Source organism: Pseudopipra pipra, chromosome 9, assembly GCF_036250125.1.
Source record: "Pseudopipra pipra isolate bDixPip1 chromosome 9, bDixPip1.hap1, whole genome shotgun sequence".
NCBI classification, from domain to species: Eukaryota; Metazoa; Chordata; class Aves; order Passeriformes; family Pipridae; genus Pseudopipra; species Pseudopipra pipra.
This window is the reverse complement of record NC_087557.1, coordinates 18,524,730-18,547,432: the sequence shown is the minus strand read 5'-3', so window position 1 is coordinate 18,547,432 and position 22,703 is coordinate 18,524,730. Positions and strand designations below refer to the sequence as shown.

At 50.9% G+C, this 22,703-nt stretch overlaps 1 protein-coding gene across 8 annotated transcripts in view; it reads left to right on the top strand.

The window, feature by feature from the left end:
- The window catches only part of SGIP1 (SH3GL interacting endocytic adaptor 1), a 54,760-nt gene that overhangs the window by 26,329 nt on the left and 5,728 nt on the right, over window positions 1-22,703 (top strand). For 2 of the 8 annotated variants that reach the window (XM_064664909.1, XM_064664907.1), the window contains 13 exons: window positions 1,083-1,168; window positions 2,555-2,647; window positions 3,910-3,984; window positions 5,841-6,284; window positions 9,215-9,336; window positions 10,195-10,321; window positions 13,716-13,775; window positions 18,841-18,952; window positions 19,323-19,478; window positions 19,849-19,981; window positions 20,273-20,475; window positions 21,309-21,373; window positions 22,449-22,613. In XM_064664909.1, coding sequence (XP_064520979.1) covers window positions 1,083-1,168; window positions 2,555-2,647; window positions 3,910-3,984; window positions 5,841-6,284; window positions 9,215-9,336; window positions 10,195-10,321; window positions 13,716-13,775; window positions 18,841-18,952; window positions 19,323-19,478; window positions 19,849-19,981; window positions 20,273-20,475; window positions 21,309-21,373; window positions 22,449-22,613 — 1,841 coding nt within the window. Of the gene's footprint in view, window positions 1-1,082; window positions 1,169-2,554; window positions 2,648-3,909; window positions 3,985-5,840; window positions 6,285-9,214; window positions 9,337-10,194; window positions 10,322-12,868; window positions 12,929-13,715; window positions 13,776-18,840; window positions 18,953-19,322; window positions 19,479-19,848; window positions 19,982-20,272; window positions 20,476-21,308; window positions 21,374-22,448; window positions 22,614-22,703 lie in introns of all 8 variants that reach the window. The other 6 variants (XM_064664914.1, XM_064664910.1, XM_064664915.1 and 3 more) reach the window with 6 other exon arrangements.

The window sequence follows — 22,703 nt, the reverse complement described above, 5'->3', positions numbered from 1 at the left end:
GCTCCAGTTTGGCTCATTAAAGGCACCACTGCAGCAACATCACTTTTATAACCTTTTAGGCTCCTGAGACAGCTGAACATCTGTGTTTGGCTTTAAATACACTGAGAAAATGCAGGATGCAGCAGGCCCAGGGAGATTTGGGTCCATGGGCTCTCTGTTGGATTCTAGAGAAGATAAGGCTCCCGAGAGACCTTAAAGCCCCTTCCAGTGCCTAAAGAGGCTCCAGGAGAGCTGGAGAGGGACTTTGACAAGGAATGACAGGACAAGGGGGAATGGCTTGACGCTGACAGAGGGCAGGGTTAGATGGGATATTGGAAGGAATTCTTCCCTGTGAGGGTGGTGAGGCCCTGGCACAGGTTGCCCAGAGAAGCTGTGGCTGCCCCATCCCTGGAGGTGTCCAAAGCTGGGTTGGATGGGGCTTGGAGCAACCTGTTCTAGTCGAATGTGTCCCTGCCCATGGCAGGGGGTGGAATGGGATGGGCTTTAAGGTTCTCCAAACCCAAACCAGTCTGTGATTCTGGCAGAATTGAGAGGCTGTGATGGTAGTGGTGCCCCCAGTTTCAGATGCACAGTGTCCATCCTTGTACTCCTACAAGAGCAGCAAGGACATCCACTCCTGGAAGCCACCTTGAGCCTGATCAATAGGGAGAGCTGACAAACGTTGTGCTGGGGGGATATATTGATTTAGAAAAGCAAACACACAAGTTTATATGGAGTAAAGCCAAGTGTTACTGTGAATGTGCCCCAGGTAGCTGCAGGGCTCGACTCAAGGTGTGTTGGACCAGAGCGTGGTCCAGACCTTGACTAATTTTTATTAATCCTTTCCCATGCAGTTTTGACTAATTTTGAACCAACTTGAACTGTCCCAGCAGCTGCTCTGGCACTACAGGGTTGGCATCACAGTGCTATAGCCAGTGCTACCACTGTCCTTCCCTTTTCACTGCCCAAACCCCCGTGTTTGCCCAGGTCCTTGTTAGTCTGAAATGTAAACACTCTCTGAAAATATTCGTATTTGCTTCAAACTCTTGGTTTGAGCACAAACCTGACCCTCATGGCTCCTCTGTGCTTGTCTCATCCTGCAGCAAGAAAACAGGGGAGGATCCTGCTGCACTGGCTCCACTCTTCGGGCCCCCCTTGGAGTCGGCGTTCGAGGAGCAGAAGCTGGACGGTGGGCTGGGGACATGGGTGGCATCTTCTGGCAGTGCCTTGGGGACAGCTGGCAGCATCCAACTCTGCCAGCAAGCAGGGCAGTGATAGGACAAGAGGAAATAATCTCAAGTTGTGCCCAAGGAAGTTTAGGTTTGATATTGGGGAAAATTTCTTGATGTCCAGCCCTGGCACAGCTGCCCAGGGCAGTGGTGGAGGGATTTAAAAGCCATGTGGATGTGGCACTTGGGAACATGCTGGATTGGACTTGATGTTCTTAGAGAGCTTTTCCAACCTAAGCAATTCCCTGATCAGGTTCCTAACCCTTCTCTTAAAGAAGGAAAAAGACAAAGCTAAAGCTGAAGGCGAAGGGCAGGTGACAGGGTTCCCAGTCTGGGGTTAATACGGGTTAGATGGAAACAGAGCAAGTGTTTAAGTCAATTAGTTAATTATGTGGTCTGGGACAGATCCTGACAGGGAACAGCTAATGAATATCAAAATTATTGACTCTCAAATCAAACCATGGTTATACCAAGCCCCTCGATGCTCCCCAGAGTGTGGGGAGGAATTTAACACCACTCCAACACCTCAGATCTGCCTTCAATGAAATAGCAGGATGCTGGATGGAGCTGTTGGACAATGCCTCCATTCTCAGGAAGATACTATCTCAATAATGTCATTTTTTCCCCAAAACCAGTGTTTGCTTGGCAGAGACACTTTGCTCCTCCCCAGGCTTGATTTTTCCCAGCTTTCCCAAAGTGCAGTGATCTTGCAAGGCTTGTTTTCCTCAAAGAACAACCCCATTCACCCTCTGGAGCAGATTGTTCCCAGAGAGATCTCCTCCTCCTTCTCCCAGAGCCGGCAGACTCTGCTCCCAGGGAATGGCCACTGCCCTTGTAGCCTCGTTATGTCTTGTCATTTATGACTCCAGTTAATTCTTTTAATCAAAGCTATGTTTGTTTGCAGTTCTCTGCACACAGCCCCTCCAAAAAGTACAATAAATTTAATTTACTTAGAAATTTTTTTCCCTACAACCTCTGTGAATATATTTGTATCTTTTCATTTTAATACTCGATGGGTTTTTTTGCATATCCTAAAATATCAGACAATTTTTGCAATTAATACAATGTTTCCCTCCATGCAATAAGCCTCTAAATCCATCAATGGCATTGTTTTGTTTGTCAAGCAGCATGAGTGTCAAACTAATTGCATGTCCTGTTTCAAAATCAGGCAAGCTTTTAATTATTCACCATTATAGAACCCCCTGTCTTTAATTAATGAGAGATTTGTGTCACTGTTTGGTTCCTCTTTTCCCAAGCCTCACATGAAGGTGTTTTGGTGTTCAGAAGAAGATGGTTAGTTTTCTCATTGCTTTAAAAGGTTTATTTATTTATTTTTGATTTTTCAGCTGCTCTAGATCAGCCTGAGATCTGGGGTTCAGTCCAGCCCATCAACACAAGTGTAGAGTCCCCAAAACTTCCGAGACCTTTTCCAACTGGAAGTAAGTGACTGTGCAGGTTGTCAATCAAAAAATAATATATACAGAAATCAGGACAAATATTTGACTTTTCCTCATGTAGACTGTGCGATTCCATAACGTTTTATGTTTGAGGGGTTTTTTTCCCCCTGGCTTGACTTGAGCTGCAGTACTGCAGGATGGAAGAAGGAATGGGATTGGGTGAGGGATGGGATGGACGGTACTTGGGATGGGAAAGAAGGGTGGACGGTACTTGGAGTGTGAGAGGTTATGCACAGCCTCCCTTAGGATATGTGCTGCTGCCACGAGAGCTGGGTTTCCAAGGTGAAACCTCTCCAGCCAGGACAAATGTCGTGCTTGGAAGCTGTTGTAAAAGCCACGCTGCCTTCAGAGGCCAGGAATACCAGATCATGCATGTTAATGATCTGGCTGGAGAGGTTGGAAACACCGGGTTTTTTTGTCTGGGTTAACATATGGAAGATCAGCACAACCCCAAATCCCTGATTTTTATTGCAGCTTTCCCCATTGCCTGAGGCAGCTGGGGAACTGCAGCTTTTCCACCTCCCAAGCCGCAAGGTCATTTTTTCCTTCTTTTCCTACTCTTCCCGCCTCACTAGCCATGAGCCCAATGGATTTCATGCCAAACCCACCCCTGGCCCTGGTGCTGATGTGCCAAGGTCAAGGCAACTTCTGGGCACATCTCCACCTTCCAAGGGGACTGGGACACTGATGATGGAAACCACAGTACCTCACGGGCTGCTCCTCCAAGGAGGTTTGGCCTTGGATCTGATTTGCATCTGCTTGGCAAAAATGCCTCTGTAAAGCAGTACTGGTCAGTTAGCCACTGTTAATTAGCCAGTGTTCCTGTTCCCCTGTGTGCATCCTGGCTCCATGTGGGATGGGCACATGAGAAACACAGAGGCAGATCTGTGCCTCAGAGGCTACAGGTTTAATTAAAACGGTAATTCAGGAGTTTAAAATGGGTGAGTACAGTCTGAGAATTAAAAGTGGGGGAAATAAAATTCATAAAACCCAGTATAAATGGCATTACACTGACAGAGGGCAGAGATAGATGGGATATCGGGAAGATATTGTTCCCTGAGTGTGGTGAGGCCCTGGCACAGGTTGCCCAGAGAAGCTGTGGCTGCACCATCCCTGGAATTGTTCAAGGCCAGGTTGGACGGGGCTTGGAGTAACCTCATCACTGTCATATTCCCCATTCCCAGTAAAACTGTGTTTCCTAAGACATTGTAACTGAATTTATTCCCCTCTCTGCTCTCTTGCAGCTCCTCCACCGCTCCCACCGAAGAACATCCCGGCCACGCCGCCGCGCACCGGCTCCCCCCTGCCTGTGGGAATAGGTAAAACTCAGTGTGTGCCAGGGCACAGCCTGGGAGACTGATCTAGAGCCTCCAGGGGTGGTGCTGGGTGGGGGGTGGTTCCCCATGGCTGTGTTTGGGACACAGATTTGGTCCTTGTGTATCCTCTTCCCTTTGTGTTTGTAGAATTCCAGACTGATTTAGGTTGGAAGGGACCTTAAAGTTCATCTTGTTCCAGCCCCTGCCATGGGCAGGGACACCTTCCACTAGAGCAGGTTGCTCCAAGCCCTGTCCAACCTGGCCTTGGACACTTCCAGAGATGGGGCAGCCACAGCTTTGTGGATGCTGCAGTTGGGGTGATGCTGTAGAAGCAGCACAAAGATGCCTTTGGCCCCCAGGTTTGTGTCATGCTGCTGAAATTAATGTTTTCTCCACTCTACCTGACTTTGGGGTCAGTCACTCTGGAAATGCAATGCAGCATAAGCCTTAATATCCTGGACAAAATTGGGAATATATAGAACCCTGTTACCACCTGAAGCAGCCCTGAATGGTCTGTGCTTATGGAGTAACAGGGCAGTGTCTGCCTGTGTCAGGGAGCTGCTCCTGCACTCCCTGTCCCCCAGATTCCTACTGCTGCCAGGGAATGTGGGAAAAGCCCCTCCTGGTCTCACAGCCTGGGCTAGAGAAGAGAGAATGGAATGGTGCTGGGAATGAAGGACAACCTGAGGACAGGGAGGGAAAGGGATTGGTTGCAGCCAGAGAACATAAAGTGCTTATAAGTATATAATTCATGGTGCTGGCAGGGTGCCGTCTGATGGAGCAGCAGGATTTGAGGAGGGGATACAGTGCCTGGCCTTTGGATAGGGCACTGCATGGGGACAGACAGAGCACCTGGGGATGAAATTACCTTTCCGTGAAGAAATCCCCTGCTCTGACCTCACTGCTCTATCCATCAACATCTCATTCATGCTCCCATATCTTGATTTTTTTCCTATTTATTGGAGCAGCCAGGCTGGCAGAGTGTCCATCTCCATACATTGATTCATCCCCAGGAGCAAATGTCAAGCCCAGCCATATGTGTCGGGCCATTTGCTGGGCTCTGTCTTGTGCATCATGTAAAGCAAGAGGCTGAGGTCTACATTGTTGGTTTGAGAAAAATTCTATTTTATCCCAAATGTAGAACAGCAGATGGCTCCCCCAAACACGGGAGCAGAGGTGGGGTGATGCTGACACAAGGAGTCCAGAGGGGGCACGTTAGTTTTAGGATCTCCCTTCCCTGGATATGTAACGTTTGGCTGATGGATCATCTCTGTGTTGGTCATGGAGTCAGATGGGAATGTTGGTGTGTGGTGGCTTGGTTAGTGAGCAGAGCTCTGAAATCCCCTGATCTGCTGCTGCTTGTGACTGAAGAACATTCACCCTGTCTGCATCCTGTGCTGCAAACCAGCATGTTCAAGTATATATATTTATACGTGTGTGTTTATAAATATATATATATATATATATATATATAGTGTGGGGTGTGCCAGAGCGCTGAGTGCATAAGTTTAATATCTGCTGATAATCCAGAGTGATGGTAAGGACATGCTGTCATTTAGAGGACATGTAAAGGCTGTAATTTTTGGGATGATATAGTACTGTTGGATGTGAGTGATGGAGGAGCAGGGCTTGGCTCATGGTGCATGTTTACTCATCCAGCCTTTCGACCCAGTGTGGTTCATTATATGTTGCACATGGCCTGATGTAGAACTTTGTTGCACATGAATTATATTCCCCAGCAGCTTATAAGAAACCGTGTTTTTAGAGCATCTCCTCTAGAAGTAGCTGGCACAGAGTCCGTAGAGAGTAGTGCAGCCCTCGCTTAATGCCAAGTGTAAAATAACCTCCTCTGACCACAGGAGGGGACCAGGCAGCAGCAGAGCCCAAAAGGGACAAACTCCCGTCCATCAATGACTTGGACAGCATTTTTGGCCCTGTGCCGTCCCCCAAATCTGCTGCTGCAAACGCAGAAGACAAGTGGGTCAATTTTTCTGATCAATCCCCTGAAAACGCGGCTCCAGAGTTGACGCCCCGGGAAAAAGCGGGATCCCCGCCGGCGGCAGCGGCCGGTCCAGCCAATGCTCCCGCGGCGGAGCCCTCCCGCCCGCTGCCCTCGCCGCTGCACCTGGAGGAGGTTCACAAGAAGGTTTCTGAGCACCTGAAGGATGAGAACGTGGAGCCGGTGGCCTCTCCCAAAGATTTTGGGCCGGGACAGAGAGCGACCCCGCCGCCCCCTCCGCCGCCCACCTACCGCACGGTGGTCTCGTCCCCCGGACCGGGCGCCAGCGCGGGCAGCACCAGCGGTACGTCCCGCGGCCGTGGCTGTGCTTCGGGGGGGCCCTGAGCGCCTCCGGCGTCCCCTCCCGCCTGGCTGTGCCTGCGCCCGGGCCCGTCTCGTGCTTCCACGTCCGTCGTCTGCCCTCCGCCTCCTGTGTCCTCCCCCTGCTCCTCGCTGCCTGTCTCGTGGTGGGATGGGGCTGATGATCTTTCCCCAAAGCTCCCGAGAGCCGCCCTTCCCACCTCTGCCGTGCACAGAATTTGGGATGGGGTTGCCATTGCTGCAGCTCTGTCCTCAGTAGGTTTGAGTAAACATAGTCAGAAACATTTCAGGCAAATAATCTGAGCAAGCCTCAGCTCCAGGGTCCTTTAAATCTGTTGCAGACAGGTCACCACACACTGTCACCCACCCAGCTCAGAGGTAACACAGGTTTGGACAGTGCTTGGTCCTTTTTGGCTCTGAGTGTGAAGAGCCAGGAGAAATGTCTTCCAGGGTGAGCCTCTCCCAGGGCAGAACCTGATTGGTCTGTCTGGCATGTGCTGGCTGCCTGCTTAATTATAAATTATTATTATTAATTATAAATTATTATTATTAATTATAAATGTCAGTGCCCATTAGGGCAAATGAGCTTGGTGCTGGTCAACTTACACACACTTTCTGAGAGTGTTTGAGGGGGTGCAACCTGAGCCTGTTGTTTTAGGGGCTGACCCCCAAGGGTACTTACTGGACACCTGTGCTGCCATCCTGCATCCACCAGAAGTTATTTTTGAGGGAATTACCCCCTCAGGGCCCTGAAGAACCTCCACCCAGGTGGTGGAGGTGAGGGGTGTGTTGGGTGTGCAGCCCCCAGACCTGTCCCCCAACATGTGACACCAGTCTCATGGAAGCTTGGAAGAAGTGTCATTCCTCTGGGTTGTCACCTCCATGGAAGGGGGGTGGAGGGGCTGCTGCGGGTGTCCTACCATGTGAGGCTGGTGCTGCAAGTGTGGCTTTGCTTCAGTGATGGTGGCTTTTCTGTGCTGGGAGGGTGGGAATCCATGTGGGGGCTGCTAGTGGCAGTGGTTGGAGCTGGGCCTTCTGGAGTTTGGCAGCAGGAAACAGCAAGATTCTTCCACCATGCTCTCCAACCTCATGCCAACTGAGTAGCTCCTTGTGGGAGTGAAGAGCCACAGGATGGGGACATGCCAGGGCTCCCCATGTAGGGATGGATGGAGGAGCTGTTGTTTCCAAGAAGATCCGTGTCTCTTCTTCAGGAATTGCCTCCTGTCTCAGTCTGGACTGCTTTACATCCCACTGTCACCTCAGCCTTCCCCAGTGCAGCAAGCTGGAAAATGCAAAGTGTTAACATACCCACAGAAAAATTGTGCAAATATTCCAAAAGCTGCATCCCCTGGCAGATGGATCCAGCATCCCTCACACTCCTCTCCACCTTTCCAAGGCCCCTGGTGCTGCATTTGGTCCTGGGCCTGTCCAGTTTTTGGATGCTGTGGAGCAGAGCCATCCCAGGATGCTCTCCTGCTTTCACATCCCGTGGGAGCCTGGGCTTGTGGGTGTCACTGAATCAGGGCTGGGGATGGGTGTAGACTCATCGTGGAATGGTTTGGGTTGGAAGGGATCTCAAAGATCATCTCATTCCAACTCCTTGCCATGGGCAGGGACACCTTCCACCAGACCAAGTTGTGCCAAGCCCAGCATCCCAGCAGGCTTCCGATCTCATGCTTATTTCCACACACTGCCACAGTTTCTTGTGGCAGGAAATACCTATTCTGGGATGGAAGCCAATGTCTGGCAGGTCTTTGGCTACCTGGCGGTCACAGAACACTCCCTTGAAGGCTCCGTCCTGCCACACTCATTCAGTGCCACAAGGCTACTTTCCCCGAATAATTCCTATTTTATCAGGCTTTTATTGGGATAAGTAAGGAAAAATTCAGACTGATTCCCAAATTAGGCTTTTAATTAAAAATGCTTGTACTTTGAAGTTGTGCCAAAGAATGACTGGAATTTACTCCGTTTAAACAAGCCCCTCTCTTGGCTTAGCCTGCTCTCCTTTACCTCCTGGTCTCATTTCTATAGATCTAGCTTTGGTCTTTCCTTAATCTGAACTATCACCCAAAAAATGTAGGAAATTATTCTCTTGTAAGTTGGAAAAATAAAGCCAAAGTCCTTGTCTTATCATCAGTCTGAGCCAAGCATGGAGCTGCTGAACTCCATGGAGACTAGTGGCAAATGCTGTGTCAGTTGTCCTGGGAATGGGGTCTGAATTTCCTCCCACTCCTTGTGCCCCTCATGTCATGGTGCCGTCTCTGACTGCTCTGTACAACACCAGTTATTGCTGAACTTCTTCGGGAAGGAATTTCTCTGCATGGAGCAAAAGTCTCCTGGATATTCTGTAAAGCATTGGTCAAAATTTCCATCTGATTACAAAACTTCCCCTACACAGCAGGACAGCAACAGCTGGGGACCATGTGAACCCTGAGATCAACACCACTTGTTCTGCAAGACTCTTCCAGAGGGTTGGGAGAGGTTACACTCCCAGCAAAACTCATAACCTTTCTGTTCTGCCCTCTCCCCTCTTGCTGGGACAAGGCTTTGCCCCTACTACCCATCCTTTCCACCAGTTGTGCCAGCCCTAGAGCTGTGGCACCAGCACCAGCTGCTGCAGGGCTTCAGCACCATATTCCTCTTGCCTATATCTGTTTTTTGGGAAAGCTGTAAGTCTCCTCTGATAACAATTTTGCCTAAAGCTCCCTGGCTGATGGAGCAGGATACTGGGCAGCCCTTGTGAGGAATTCTTCAGCATCAGCAGTCCTGGAATGCTCTGTGCCCTGGTGTGGGGCTGTGGTCACGGGGAGCTGTGTGGGGTGTGCATGGGCACCCCTGGGTGGGTGGAGGATCTGGGGTGGGGAGCGCTGGGGGCACTGTCTGTGCGGTGCTCACGGCTCCCGTTTGTTGCAGGTTCCTCGTCGCCGGCTCGCCCTGGAACGCCACTGGCCACCTGTGGCACCCCCCCGCCACCGCCCCCCCGGCCTCCCTCCCGGCCCAAGCTGCCCCCCGGCAAGCCCCCCGTCGCTGACGTGGTATGTTGGGAGGGAGCGGGGGGTGGTGGGTGGCATTCTCAGTCCTGACATGGATAACGGAACAAGTGACTGGCGGGGGCTGCCAGGGCAGGTTGGGGTTTTCTAGGATTTGTCCACTGAGGTAGGTTCCACCTGGGAAGGGCTGTAACTGCTTCTGGTTGTCCATATTACGTATCTGGTTATCAAGCACGTGGTTATCAGGTAGCCCAGCCTGGTAATGCCAAGCGCAGGGAAACCATGGTCTGCAGTCATGACAAAAGGCAGAGAATGGGGTAGGGCAGGAGTGGGAAGGGTTTGGGGGTAAAGAAGTGTGGATCCAGCTGTCCTGGGAATGGTAGCTGACTCAGGGGGATGTGACAATCTTTGGTGGGACTGCCCAGCAATCTTAGGTGGGGTGTTCACCACCGCACCATCTGGGCTGTGACATTCTGTCCTGCTACTCCAGGCTGCTTCAGGTAGGTTGGGAGAGCTTTTGGATTCAAGATTTGAATAAAAAAATCGTCCCTAAGGGACCCATAAGGATCTGATAAGCTGCTCCCTGGTGAGATGGCACCAGATGGCACCGCTCCCTTCCCAATGCGAAGTGCATTCCATCCATCCCGCAGCCTCTGGAGGTCCCATCCTCAGTGTGGATGGGAACTTCAAACACCCAGGCCCACGTGATGGTGGGAATCACCTCTCATTTTTCCAGGTCTTAGCTCTAAAAGAACTAAAGTCATTCCCTCTACTCCTCTGGGATGCCAGCAGAGCAGCTGGCTGGAGTTCCTGAGGTTCACGGCTTCAGGGAAAAGCTTGTTTGTTTGATGCAAACGTGTCTGTGTTTTCTTTAACCTTGTGTTATTTTATGTTTTTCTACAGTCCAGGCCTTTTAGCCCTCCTATCCACTCATCCAGCCCTCCTCCGATAGCACCTTTAGCCCGTGCTGAAAGTACTTCTTCCATATCTTCCACCAATTCCCTGAGTGCAGCCACCACTCCCACCGTTGGTAAAAACATACAGCTCTGCTGTTCTTTCACCTTTCCTACCTCTAAATGTCCTTAAATGATTCTTGAAGCCTTTTGATTTGCTAGATTATTCTTTGGGTTCACATTAATTACTTTTCATCAGGTTTTTTAAGTGCAAAAAGGGATTTGAGGGGGTATGATGCATCAGGAGGGTGATGCTGTCAGGCAAGCTTTGGGGCAGCTCCAAATCTTGTGGAAAATGGATGTTTGGTGGAAGTCAAGGTTATCACCAAGGGAAATATATCATAAAATACGGTTATGGTCTGTAAATTTGAGCAAAATAAGGTTTTTTTGCAGGAGATGCTTGTGCCGGGAGGGGGGCTGGAAGCCAGACCTTGGGATCTGGAAGACAATTTTAAATCTTTTTGAATGTCTTAATTTTGCACTTTCCTTTAAAGTGGTAGTGGGAAATGGGATCTTGGAAAAGGCTCTTCCAAACCATTTAGCTTGGCACATCCTAAGGCAGAATAAAGTACTGCAGTTTTCTTTTGGAGGAATGTCCTGAAAAACATGGGGTTTGCCAAACCCCCCGGGTGCCTGAGACAAGCAATGGGGATAAAGTCTGGCTGGCAGCTCCCAGGCTCCAGGCGCTGGGTCCCCCTGTGCCTCCCTCCTCCATTCCCTCTGTCCCCACCTCCCTTCCATCCTGGTTGCTGGCACTCCGTCTTCTGCCATCACTGCCATCCCACCTGGCTGCCAGCTCTACTGTTCCTCGCTTCCTGCAGCTCCATCTTCTCCAGGATCTCCTCCCTCCTTTTTCTTTTCTTTCCAACCCCCCAAAAACCCAGCCTGGCTGGTTGGTGTGTACTTAGCCGCTGGCCTGGCTGTGGCATTTGTCACCAGCTGTCACCTCACAAGTGGTGGCATCACCACGTGTGATGGCTGGAAGGTGCTGGCTGTCCTGAGCCGTGTGCCAGGCGCTGTCCCCGCGGTGCCAGTGGCACCGAGCCCTCCCTGTGGGTTTGCTGGAGTCTCCAACCTGCGTCTCCATCCTGTTGTTTGCTTCACTCTCAAGGTGTCGTAAGGTGCTTGTACTTGTTCGCCGGCTGTTGGTCACTGTCACAGCGTGTTGCTGGAAAACAAAACACCTGGAGAAAGGGGCAGCCAGCCCTGAGCATTCCCAGTGTGTTGGTCCTGTTTGTGCCCGCTGTCCCCCACGATGCCAGTGGGATTGGCACAGTGCCTGCTGGCACAGTGGCCACGGGGCACCTGGGACTACGGTTTTGGTGGGGGGACCAGCCAGGCTGAGGACAGGGATGGTTGTGGGGGCTGCAGGAGGGTGGGAAAGGGGACATGTGTGGAGGATGCATGCTGGTCCTGTCAGCTGAGCAGGTCCCTCAGGCTGTCATATAAATTTATTTTTTTCTCTCTGGCGCGTATGTTTTTATGAACAAAAACTGCTGCTTGATGTTTTTAATGACATACCCATGCTGAGCAGTGGGCATGACATTGCTGGGGGGGTGAGAAGCTGTGCCCGGTGGCACTAGCCTCTCCCACCCTCTCCATGGGGGATTTTCCTTGCAAGACAGCTGAAATCAGGGCTCTGGGGTCACCCCTGGACTTGGGAACTCCAAATGGGGCAGCCAGGAGGAGCACCTCAGATTGCAGCTGTTGTAATTCTAGCTCCATACAGACTAAATCATAGAATTCTGGAATATCTTTCGTTAGAAGGGACCCATCAGGATCATTGAGTCCAACTCCTGGCCCTGCACAGGACACCCCAACCCATGTGCCTCATAGTATTTTCCAAACACCTTTTGAGCTCTGGCAGCCTTGGTGCTGTGACCACTGCCCTCAGGAGCCTGTTTCAGTGCCCAACCACCCTCCTGGTAAAGAATCTTTACCTAATATCCAACATAAATCAAGCAGCGGATGCCACATTGGCAGGATTTGGCTTGGGAAAAACTGGTTGGGGTAAGGCAGGAGCAGATGGGGGTTGGGATCCACTCAGGGAAAGTCCAAGCATCTCCTTGTCCCCACCAAGGCGAGGGTGGGCATTGGTGCTGGGTGAGCATCCATGAAAATCCATAGTGAAGGAGGGAGCACTTCTGATTCCTGGGGATTTTTGTGGAAAGAGGAAAAGCTGAAGTGGAAGGTGTGCAAGGTTGGGCAGGTCAAGGACCACTGTGGGTCCTGGGGGGCTGGGACAACCCAACCCAGCTGGGGCTGCCTGCAGCCCTGTGCTTACTACAGGGTCTATCTCCAACACTCTCCCCGTCTTCTGTTTCCTGTGGCAAAGTCTGATGGAGTTTGTCCAAGAGCATGTGAAGGGTTGCTCCATTTCCATGTTGTCCATGCTGCTCTGGTGTGCTTTTCCCGTGGTTGCATGTCAGTCTGAATAATTTCGGGCAAAGAAAGAAGCTGTTGCTCCTGTGTCAGTGCCCCTTCCCTCATTTCTCTCGTTAGATCACCTCTCTGTCTCTCCATTGATACAACGCGCTGCTTGGTTTCAGTTGGGATCCGTGTTCTCATTCTTTGTGTTTGTTTTTTTTTTCTTTCCTTTGCGTTTCTTCTGCTTGTGTTATCAGAGGATGATGCTTTTATTGACAAACTGCCCGCGTTTGAAAGGCGCAGTGAAATGCCGGCAGGTACTGTACTGGCAGGGAGCTTTCCAGACAATCCGCCTTTGGAGCGGGCGACACCCACCGCTCGCATCACCTTGCATGACAGTTTCTCAGTGACCAAAAGGACTTTGAGGTGGAAGGTTGTCACCTCCTGAATTCAAAGAGCTTAATTTAACAGCTCCAAAAGCTGTTTCCCCCCACACGCCCCGAGTTATTTCAGCAGTACCTGGAGTCCAACGTGGCTTTTGAGGCGGTGTGAGAGCAGGGAGCTGGTGGTTGTGATGGGAAAAGGAAGATTCCAGCTAGGCAGCTGCTGCTCTGTGTGCGTGTGTCTGGTTATCTGCAAGTGTAATGTCCTGAAATGCAACAGAGAACACTCCATTTCACTGTCACTGATTGTGCACACCGGTGTGGCATGTGGAGCAGCATCCCACCGGGAATGCTGGCGGAGACGACGCCGGAGGCGAGGAGGACACGGCATGTTTGCCCAGATCAGCGCAGTTAGAACATGCTGATGGAGTGCATGAGCCGACAAGCCTCTTCTACTGTAGCCAAAAAAAGAGAAAACCTCTCAAAACTCCTTACCAAGCAAAAGGACTCTTCCATCTGGGCTTCCATAGCTTTGCTTTCTGCTTTCTGTCTCCCAAGCCAACGCCCAAGTTTAAAGCCCCTGTCCCTGCACGTGAACGGCTTGCAGCGCCTCGCCCCCTCCCCGTAGTGAGATAAATGACCTGCTCTGTGACTCACACTGTGTCCTTCTCTCTCCCTCTCCTTAACCTGTCCCATCCCGCTTCAACTCCTGGCCATACAGAGAATGAACAGCCTTCCCTCGTTTGGTTTGACAGAGGAAAGTTTTATTTGACTTTCGAAGGTAAGTAGTGCATAGCATACCCTGTAACGACTCGCTCCCCTGCTCTCGCTCTCTCACTCCCGGGGTTCCCTCCCAAGGCTCCATCCAGTCCGACTTTCCATGCGAAATGCTATGGCTACTTAGATGACATCGCAAGTTCAACCAGAACAATTTTGATTTGATTTGTGCCATTTGTCCCCGTGATCTCTTTCCTCATTTATTTATTTTCTAAAAAAATCCAACCCAAACAAAGCAAGACCCAAAAGAACATTCTGAATATTCCCGTACAGAGGCTGCGGTGAAAACCAGAGAGCAGAACCGCTTGCACTGCCAAGGAACTTGACTCTGTCAACCAGAGCTTCTCTCTACTCTCCCTCACAAGCTGCTCGTTACCCTGAGTGGGCTGGGCCACGTGCTGTTAATTAACATCCAAAGGATGATGGGTTCTCTGCCAAGCTGGGGCCTCCTCCCCACCTCCCTCCGGGTTTTTTGGCAGTGAAGGGTTGGGAGCTGAAACACCATCAGGTTGTGCTGCTGGGGTGGCTGCTTGAAGGTCTTGGGGCTTCTGGGGTCCCCCGTAGATGAGAAGGATGCAGGGAAGGGAAAAACTTGTTGTTTGTTCTCCAAGCAGCATCAACTCCCAGGTAGGGCAGAGCTGTAGGTGGCTGGGCAGCCAGTCCCACTCCGAGAGCACCAAGGCTTTGGGGGAAGCCTCATCTCACATTTTGCTTTTTAAAAACAGAAATAAAAGCAGGAGGTTTGCTTGCAGCAGGAATAGGTGCTTTTAATCGCCAAGCAAGCAGTTTGGAGCTGTTGTAGTGCTTGCAGGCAGGGCTGGGGTGAGCTGGAGAATGCTGTTGGCACAGGACGTGCCAGAGCACTGTTTCCACATGTGAGTCTCAAAGTGTGTCCATCCCAGAAAAATGCCAAGTGGCCTGGGATGGGTACTGCCAGGCCACTGAGGATGGGCTTGGAATCACGGAGCAAAGCCCATCCTGGTGAGAGTGATGGAGTAGCAGCAGCAGAAGGCAGGAATTGAGGTAGCATTGACCAGGGAGTTGGTTCCTTCCTTTCCTCCCTTTTTCTTGGCCCAAGGTCCTTGCTCCAACAGTCCCTGCTTTGATGGTCCTAACTCCAACAGCAGCTCCCAGCTTAGATCCAGGGGGAGCTGCTTCTTCCTGGTGCTCATTGCCATTTTGCTGTTCCCTGCAAAAAACTCTTCCTGGGTTTCCCAGGTGCCACCTGCCTGTCCAGAGCTCCAGAAAGAGCTGAGGACAGCAGGGACAATGTTATCCCTCAGCACAAGTATTCCAGCACTGTGCATCCCCCTGCTCTGTGCTTCCTCCTCCCCTCGCTCAGTCCAGCACCAGCCCTGCGAGCACATCCACCTCTTGGGGGTTTTCTTGTGGTTTTGAGTATTGAAGTTATTGGAATTCTTTGACTTGGTTCTAGCAGTGTGAATGGTGTGGAGAAGGGAGTGGGTTTGTCCTGGAATGCCAGCACAGCAGCAGGCCTGCAGGAGTATGGCACTGCCTCTGGGCTCAGGTCATGTTCCAGAAAGGAGTTATCTCACTTTCACACACTGTATTTCCTGATTTATTTCTAAATATCTATGTTCAACTTCTAAAAAAACCCCGAACTTCAATGCTCATCTACAGGGAAGTGAGAGGAGACCTTTTGTGTTTGGCATCTGAAACTCTCAGGACATGGAGGCCAGAAGAGTAATAATAGTTTCTTTCTGAATTTTGAGGTTTTTTTGTGACAAGATCTGTGTATTTGCTGAACATGGGGTAGTTTATTTGTGTGTGAAAAGATTTGGTGATGCTCTCCTGGCCAGGATTGCTGTCACTCATGTCTCCTTATTCCACAGCTGTATTTTCCACTTTTGTGTAGGGAAAAATAAGGCAAATGAACCTAGTTTGCTGCTTATGGCTGGATTCAAAGCGCCATAAAATGGATTTGGGTTTTTTTCTCCATTATTGTCAGGTCATTTGCCCAAATGAAAAGTTTCTAAAAATTACTTTTGAATCAGTCACTAAAAAGCCAGGTTTTGGGTGGACGTGTGCCATGGTAACTGAATTTGTCTCGTGTTTCTGGAAAATCATGTCATTGCTTCAAATAGATTATACTTTTCTTTTTTAGTAAAAACCTTAGTGTCAAAGCTTATTTATTCTCTGAAGCCATTAAGAGAAGAATATGCAGGTTCATGAAGAAAGTGGAGGGAATCAAGAACCTCAATTCCATCCACATGATTTTTATTCAAAGCTGGATTAGAAATGAGGATGTTTTGTTGCAGTTGCTGCTCAGGTGAATTCAGATTCCCACAGCCTGGCTGAGCCTGGTAATGGGGATCCATGAGACCAGCCCATTTGTTCCTGTAGAGATGATTTTTCATTCTGGAGAATAAAGGAATCTTATATATGTGCAGAGGAACATGGGGAAAAAGAGATGAGAAATCAGGGAAAAGGTGCATTGGTATGAGAGACACCTGCCCCTCATTCCATGCTCTGGTGCAGGGTCCAGGCTAGACTCAGCTGCCATTATGAGGTGGTTTTAGTCCTCTCCCAAGGAATAATGATTATATTGCTAGGGATTGCATGTGGGCAGCTAAAACCCTTCTCATCTTCCCTATGAGACAAGCCTGATGCTCCTCTGCTGGGTGTCACCTCCGGTTTCCCCCCTCCATAACCAGCCTGCACTGACACTTTTGAATCCCATCTGTATTTCTGAGTGGATGTGATGGGAATATCCCACTGGATTTGGCTGGAGGTCATTGCTGAGGGTGTGGGGAGCAAGAATCACCCAATAGTGGTATTATGGAAAGAATTTATCTAAAATATGTTACCCCAGCAGTCCATGGTGCTGCTGCTGCATGTTCTCTCTGTCACAGAGCCAGGATATCAGCGTGTCCCATGGGTTTGGGGAGCTGCCCATGCTCTCACACATGGCTGGCACTGGCATGACCACTCTTCAGCGGGATGTTCATCCTAATGGATAGCTCGGGGCTGTGGCCCCAGGAGCAGAAGGCTTGGGGAGCCACAGGCTGCCCCGCTGGGCTCATTAGGATAATTAATGTGTGTGTGGTGATGGGTCTGTTGTGTGTGGATGAGATGCTCCGGCTGCCCATCCCATGTGCTAGGACACTCAGATACCATTCCTGATTATCCTCATTCTGGGCTGCAGCTGGAATCACTTATTCCCCTGAGCCTCTTAAGATGCATGACTGAGGTATAGACATGGCTACATGAATTTTTTACACCTTTTTACACTACATTAGAGATTTGAAGGGAAAACCCCATCACTGGAAGGGCTCATCTGTGCCTCTAGGAGAGAGCACTTGGGGTTTATCCATTAACGCACAGGTGCCTGGGTAAGGTGTTAGGAATCCTCCTTGTTGGCAAATATCACAATTTTTTCAATTAATATATCGAAATTCAAAGTGTGATTGAAGTGATGAAAATGTTTTCCCCAGGAGATGTTATGAACCCCAATTTTCTGCACCCAAACCCTGTTATTTACTCGCAGTGGTGGGAAGTAGCAGATAAAGAAGGGGAGGGATAATTTTGGAGGATAGCCCAAGCAGAAGAGCAGGAGCTCATCAGGAACATGCCACATTTCGCTTTGCTTTCCCCTGGCCTTGCCGCCTGTGGAGGTGCTGCCCTTTCCCGGGCTGGCATTGGAATTCCTGCAGCTTTGGCTGGAGCTGGCACGTGCTTGCATGTTCCAAACAAACTCCGAGCTGGATTCATCACCCCTTTCACCTGCCTGACTCAGACCCTGGCGATGAAGGTGACGGAGTGAGGGGTGTTGTGGTCCCTGGGTAAGGTGCCCCTCTGGAGACCTTTGTCATTCCTGGTTTGGGGCAGAATAATCCTCGTGCTTAACCTGATGTACAGAATGTGATGTAAACAAAAAGGTCCCAAAACGGTGCATTGCAGGAAATAGATGAGGCTGAGCCGCCAGTGCCAGGGCAGGGGCGTGACCTCTCCAGGATTTTTTGGGTGTACACGGGTTTAGCACCTTGTACATTGGGTAGGTGACCTGACACTAACCCTGGGCTGATCTTTGGACACTTTCCCTGGGGAAAAGGTGACGACTTTGCTGTGCCAAAAGTACCTTAGACTCCCCTGGTGGTGGGCACAGGGAGCAGGATGTTGTCTCCCATGCAGGGTTTCCAGCACACTTGGGGCTTCTGAGGTGCACTTGCAGTGAAGATTTCATCTTCAAATTCTTTTGGAGACAAGAATTCCTGGTCAGCAAAGGGAAACCTGCGAGTGATCCTGCAGGGCTAATTATTTTAGAGTCTGGCGGGTGTCCGTGGATGCACAGCATGACCAAAGCAAACTTTTCCCCTTTATTTTAATCATGGAATCCTAGAATGGTTTGGGATGTCAGGGACCTCAAAGCCCATCTTGCTCCAGCCCCTGCCATGGGCAGGGACACCTTCCACTAGACCAGGTTGCTCCAAGCCCATCCAACCTGGCCTTGAACACTTCCATGGATGGGGCAGACACAACTACACTGGCCAGCCTGTGCCTCTGTAGTTTCAGATTTTTGATGATTTGCAGATTTTCTGTGGGGTACTGTGGGATTTGTGGAGTGAGCAAGGAGTGGGGGTCCTCTTGACTCACTGGGCAGGAGAGGAGAGGGGATTGCAGGAGTCTCCGAAGGTTGGGGTTCAGGCATCATGAGACTGCTGACACCCCACTTTCCCACAGGCAGCCTGAGCTCTCCGGTGAAGAGACAATGAACCCCCCTAGCCCCTTTTTCCGGGGCTCAGAGACCAACTGCAAAAACTGTCATGCAAAGCCTGCCGTGTGGCAGCCCCCACGCCGGGGGGCCACGGCCCTGCATGCTGCTCCTGCCTGGGGCTCCTCCATCATTTTCTTTGCTTGCTTTTGGAGGGGGAGGGAAAGATAATTTAAAACTGTTTTTAAAGCCTCATCCAAAGCCTGGGGGATTTTTTGTTATTATTTGCCCATGAAGTGAGACTGGGGTTCCTGGTGAGCACCCCCTCGCCCTGGGCCGGGGAGAGTGGGGCTGTTCATCTCTGTGGTCCCAAGTGGGGGTGTCTGCTCTGTTGCAGGGTCATCACGGGGGCCCAGCCCCCTCACCATGGGGGCACAGGACACCCTGCCTGTCGCTGCCGCCTTCACAGAAACAGTCAATGCGTATTTCAAAGGGGCCGACCCCAACAAGTAGGTGCTTACCAATGGGGTCTGGATGTTGATATGGGGGTTCTGGGACTGCAACGGCTTGGGTGCATCCTGAGGGTTTGGGAGGGAGGACAGGAGGTGCTCTGGGCTCAGCACGTGCACGTTGGGGTGTCATTGCACTCCACCAGGTGGGGGTCCAGCATCAGGACACTCCTGCAGTGCCCCATGACCATTGTCCCTGGCAGGCTGTCAGCCTTTGTGCTTCTTCTGCTCACTCTGAGAACGCAACAGTGTCATTACCTGGGGTGGGAACTGGGGGGCTGTCACCACCATCCTTGGTGCAAGCCCTCCCCTCGTGCTTCATTTTGAACCTCCCTTTCCTGACCCTCCGTCTCTGTGTCTGGCACTGCAGGTGTATCGTGAAGATTACGGGGGAGATGGTGCTGTCATTTCCAGCAGGCATCACCCGACACTTTGCCAACAATCCCTCTCCAGCGGTGCTCACCTTCCGTGTGCTGAACTACAACAGGCTGGAGCATGTCCTGCCAAACCCCCAGCTCCTCTGCTGGTAAGGACCCACCTTGCCAGCGTCCCAAATGAAGGCGGGTTTCCAGAAAACTAGGGGACTTTATAAAAAAACACAGACCCATGCCAGGTAGAAGAGCACCAGCAGTGAGGAGCCAAGTGCTTTGTTTGTCCTTTGCTCTGCTCATTAAACCTCCTCTTTGCAAAATGAGATGACCTATGGGTTATATTTGCTGTGCCTCCCTGGAGGCAGCTGAGGACAAGCCAGAGATGTGTGGGAGGCAGCCAGTATTCCCATAGATGTGGGATTGAGTGCAGTCACTCACAGCTGGTGGCTGCTGTCCCATGTGCTTTGTAGAACAGCTTTCTCCTGCCAAGGCAGGTTCTGTAAAGGGTTAACTCTCTGTCTGCAGTGACAGCGTGCAGAGTGACACCAACTCGAAGGAGTTCTGGGTCAACATGCCAAATCTGATGACTCACCTAAAGAAGGTATCGGAACAGAAACCGCAAGCCACCTATTACAATGTGGATATGCTCAAATACCAGGTAGGGGTTTTTTGTAAGATAAAACTGTGCCAAAAAAACCTCTGCTGAATTATAGACGTAAAAGCTGGTGTTTCCCTAGTGCAGAGTGTAGCTAATGTGAGGTGGGGGCATGTTATCCCTTTAGTCCCTTCTTGTGGCACTAGTTTGTCTGGCTTTGAGCCTAGTACGGAGTTTTGGTGGGAGCACAAGGTATTGCCTCCTCTGAAACCGAATGTGATGAGCGCGGCTGTAAAACGGGACTTCTCCCTTCACCCCTATGGAAACTAAATGTTTTTTCTGTCATTTTGGAAGGTATCTGCCCAGGGTATTCAGTCTACTCCATTAAACCTTGCAGTGAGCTGGCGGTGTGACCCTGCAAGCACTGACCTCCGCATCGACTACAAATACAATACAGAGGCAATGACCACACCGGTAGCTCTAAACAACGTCCAGTTCCTCGTCCCCGTCGATGGAGGAGTAACCAAACTTCAAGCTGTGCTTCCTCCTGCTGTCTGGTAGGGATTGAGCTCCTTCCCTCTCTCTGCTGTGTCCCTGCCTAGAACTGCAGGAGCAGGCTCGATTCAGGAGGGTCTGTGGGTGGGAGCTGGGGGCACGCTAGGAACCGAAACCTTCCCTCCTCTTGCAGGAGGAAGGCTGCAACCCCACTGTGATTTATTTTTTCTTGCCATTCCCACAAGAAAATGGTCAGAGATGAATGCATGTGTGTGGGCAGCAGAGCATCAGCCCTTATTTTGTGTTATGGCTGCTTTTTCTGGGGCTCAGAGGGGTGCAGGGCCATCACTGCCATACGCCCTGGCACAGGTTGCCCAGAGAAGCTGTGGCTGCCTGCCTCATCCCTGGAAGCATCCAAGGCCAGGTTGGACAGGCCTTGGAGAAACCTGATCTTGTGGAAGGTGTCCCTGTCCATGGCAGGGAGTGGAATGAGATGAGCTTTGAGGTCCCTTCCAACCAACCCAGTCTGGGATGCTGTGATCCTATGGAGATATGCACAGCTGTTGCTCCCATAGGCAGTGGCATGAACATTTCCAGGAGGGCACAGCACTGCCTCTTGCCCATCGCTCACCTGCAACACAAGGACAGCATTTTCCTGCTCAGCTCATACAATCATAGAATTATATTGGTTGGAAAAGCCTTCTAAGACTATCAAGTCCAGCCATTAACCCAGCTCTGCCAAACCCAAATCCAAGCTCCCAGAATTGCAGCTCCAGAGAGCAGCACCGGAGCAGGTCGCCCCCACCGCCAGCCCACACAGCCTTTAGCAAAATTCAAATGACTTCTTGGCAATTTCTTGTTTCCTACAGAAATGCTCTTCTTCATTTGTTTTCAGGAATGCTGAACAGCAAAGGATATTGTGGAAGATCCCTGATATCTCTCAGAAGTCAGAAAATGGAGGTAATCCTCAAAATATGCATGTTATTAACTCTGAATCCTTAAATCAGACACTGACCCGTTTATCATGCCGGCACACAAGCCCAGACACACAGATTCCTGCTGGGGCTTGCCAGGGAGAATGCTATTTAAAGCAGAGCTTAGAAAAGCAGGGCTACGTGCCACTGGTGCTGCTTTGCCAAGTGCCTTGGCATCACAGGAGGGTATTAACACACCAGGTTTGGACGTGGTGGTTTGCCAAGTCCTTTTTCCCTTGACCTTCTCTATTTGAAGGCTGAGGCCCCACATTGTGTCCCCATTGAGGTGACCACAGTCTCGCACAAGTGGCTTCTCCATGTGTAACCCACATACTCAGCTGCTCCTTATTGCTGGGGTGTCTGAAAAGTCAAATTCTGCTGGGACGATGAGAGGAGTTTGCCTCCTGCCCCAGGGATGCTGGGGGGTTGGGGAGCCCCATGAGACTGGGCTTCACTTGTGATGCTTTGGGCATCTCACAGAATCACAGAATATGTGAGTTGGAAGGATCATCAAGTCCAACCCTTAGCCCTGCACGGGATCCCCAAGAGTCACACCAGGTGCCCCAGAGTATCATCCAAATACTCCTTGAGCTCTCTCAGCCTTTGTGCTGTGACCACTGCCCTGGGGAGCCTGTTCAGTGCCCAATCACCCCCTCGGGGGAAGAACCTTTTTCTAAGATCCAACTTAAACCTTCCCTGACACAATTTCAGGCCATTCCCTGCTACTGGTCCCCACAGAGCAGAGATCAGTGCCTGCCCCTCCTCTTCCCCTCCCAAGGAAGCTGTAACTGCAATGAGGTCTCCCCTCATTCTCTTCTTCTCCAGCTTAACAGACCAAGTGCCCTCAGCCGCTCCTCACACAACTTCCCCTTAAGGCCCTTCCCCATCTCCGTTGCCCTCCTTTGAACACTCTCTAATAGTTTCGTGTATTTCTTATATCATGGGGCCCAATATAAGAAACCTTTTAAGCCATTAGAGAGCTTTGCTGGCAAACCCAGTGCTGGGGTGCTCCGTGTGCCTCTCCAGGCTTGTGAAGGTTTCATGTGGCACTTCCATTGCAGGTGTGGGGTCTCTGCTGGCCCGGTTCCAGCTGTCAGAGGGGCCGAGCAGCCCGGCCCCACTGGCCGTGCAGTTCACCAGCGAGGGCAGCACCCTGTCCAGCTGCGACATTGAGCTCGTGGGCGCCGGGTACCGCTTCTCCCTCATCAAGAAAAGGTTTGCAGCAGGTAGGTGCCTCGCCAGTGGCTCCTCTCTGCCTGTGCTGGGATGCTGGGAATGCTCCTGCTGTGTATTTGTTGGCTGCTCAAGCCCAGAGC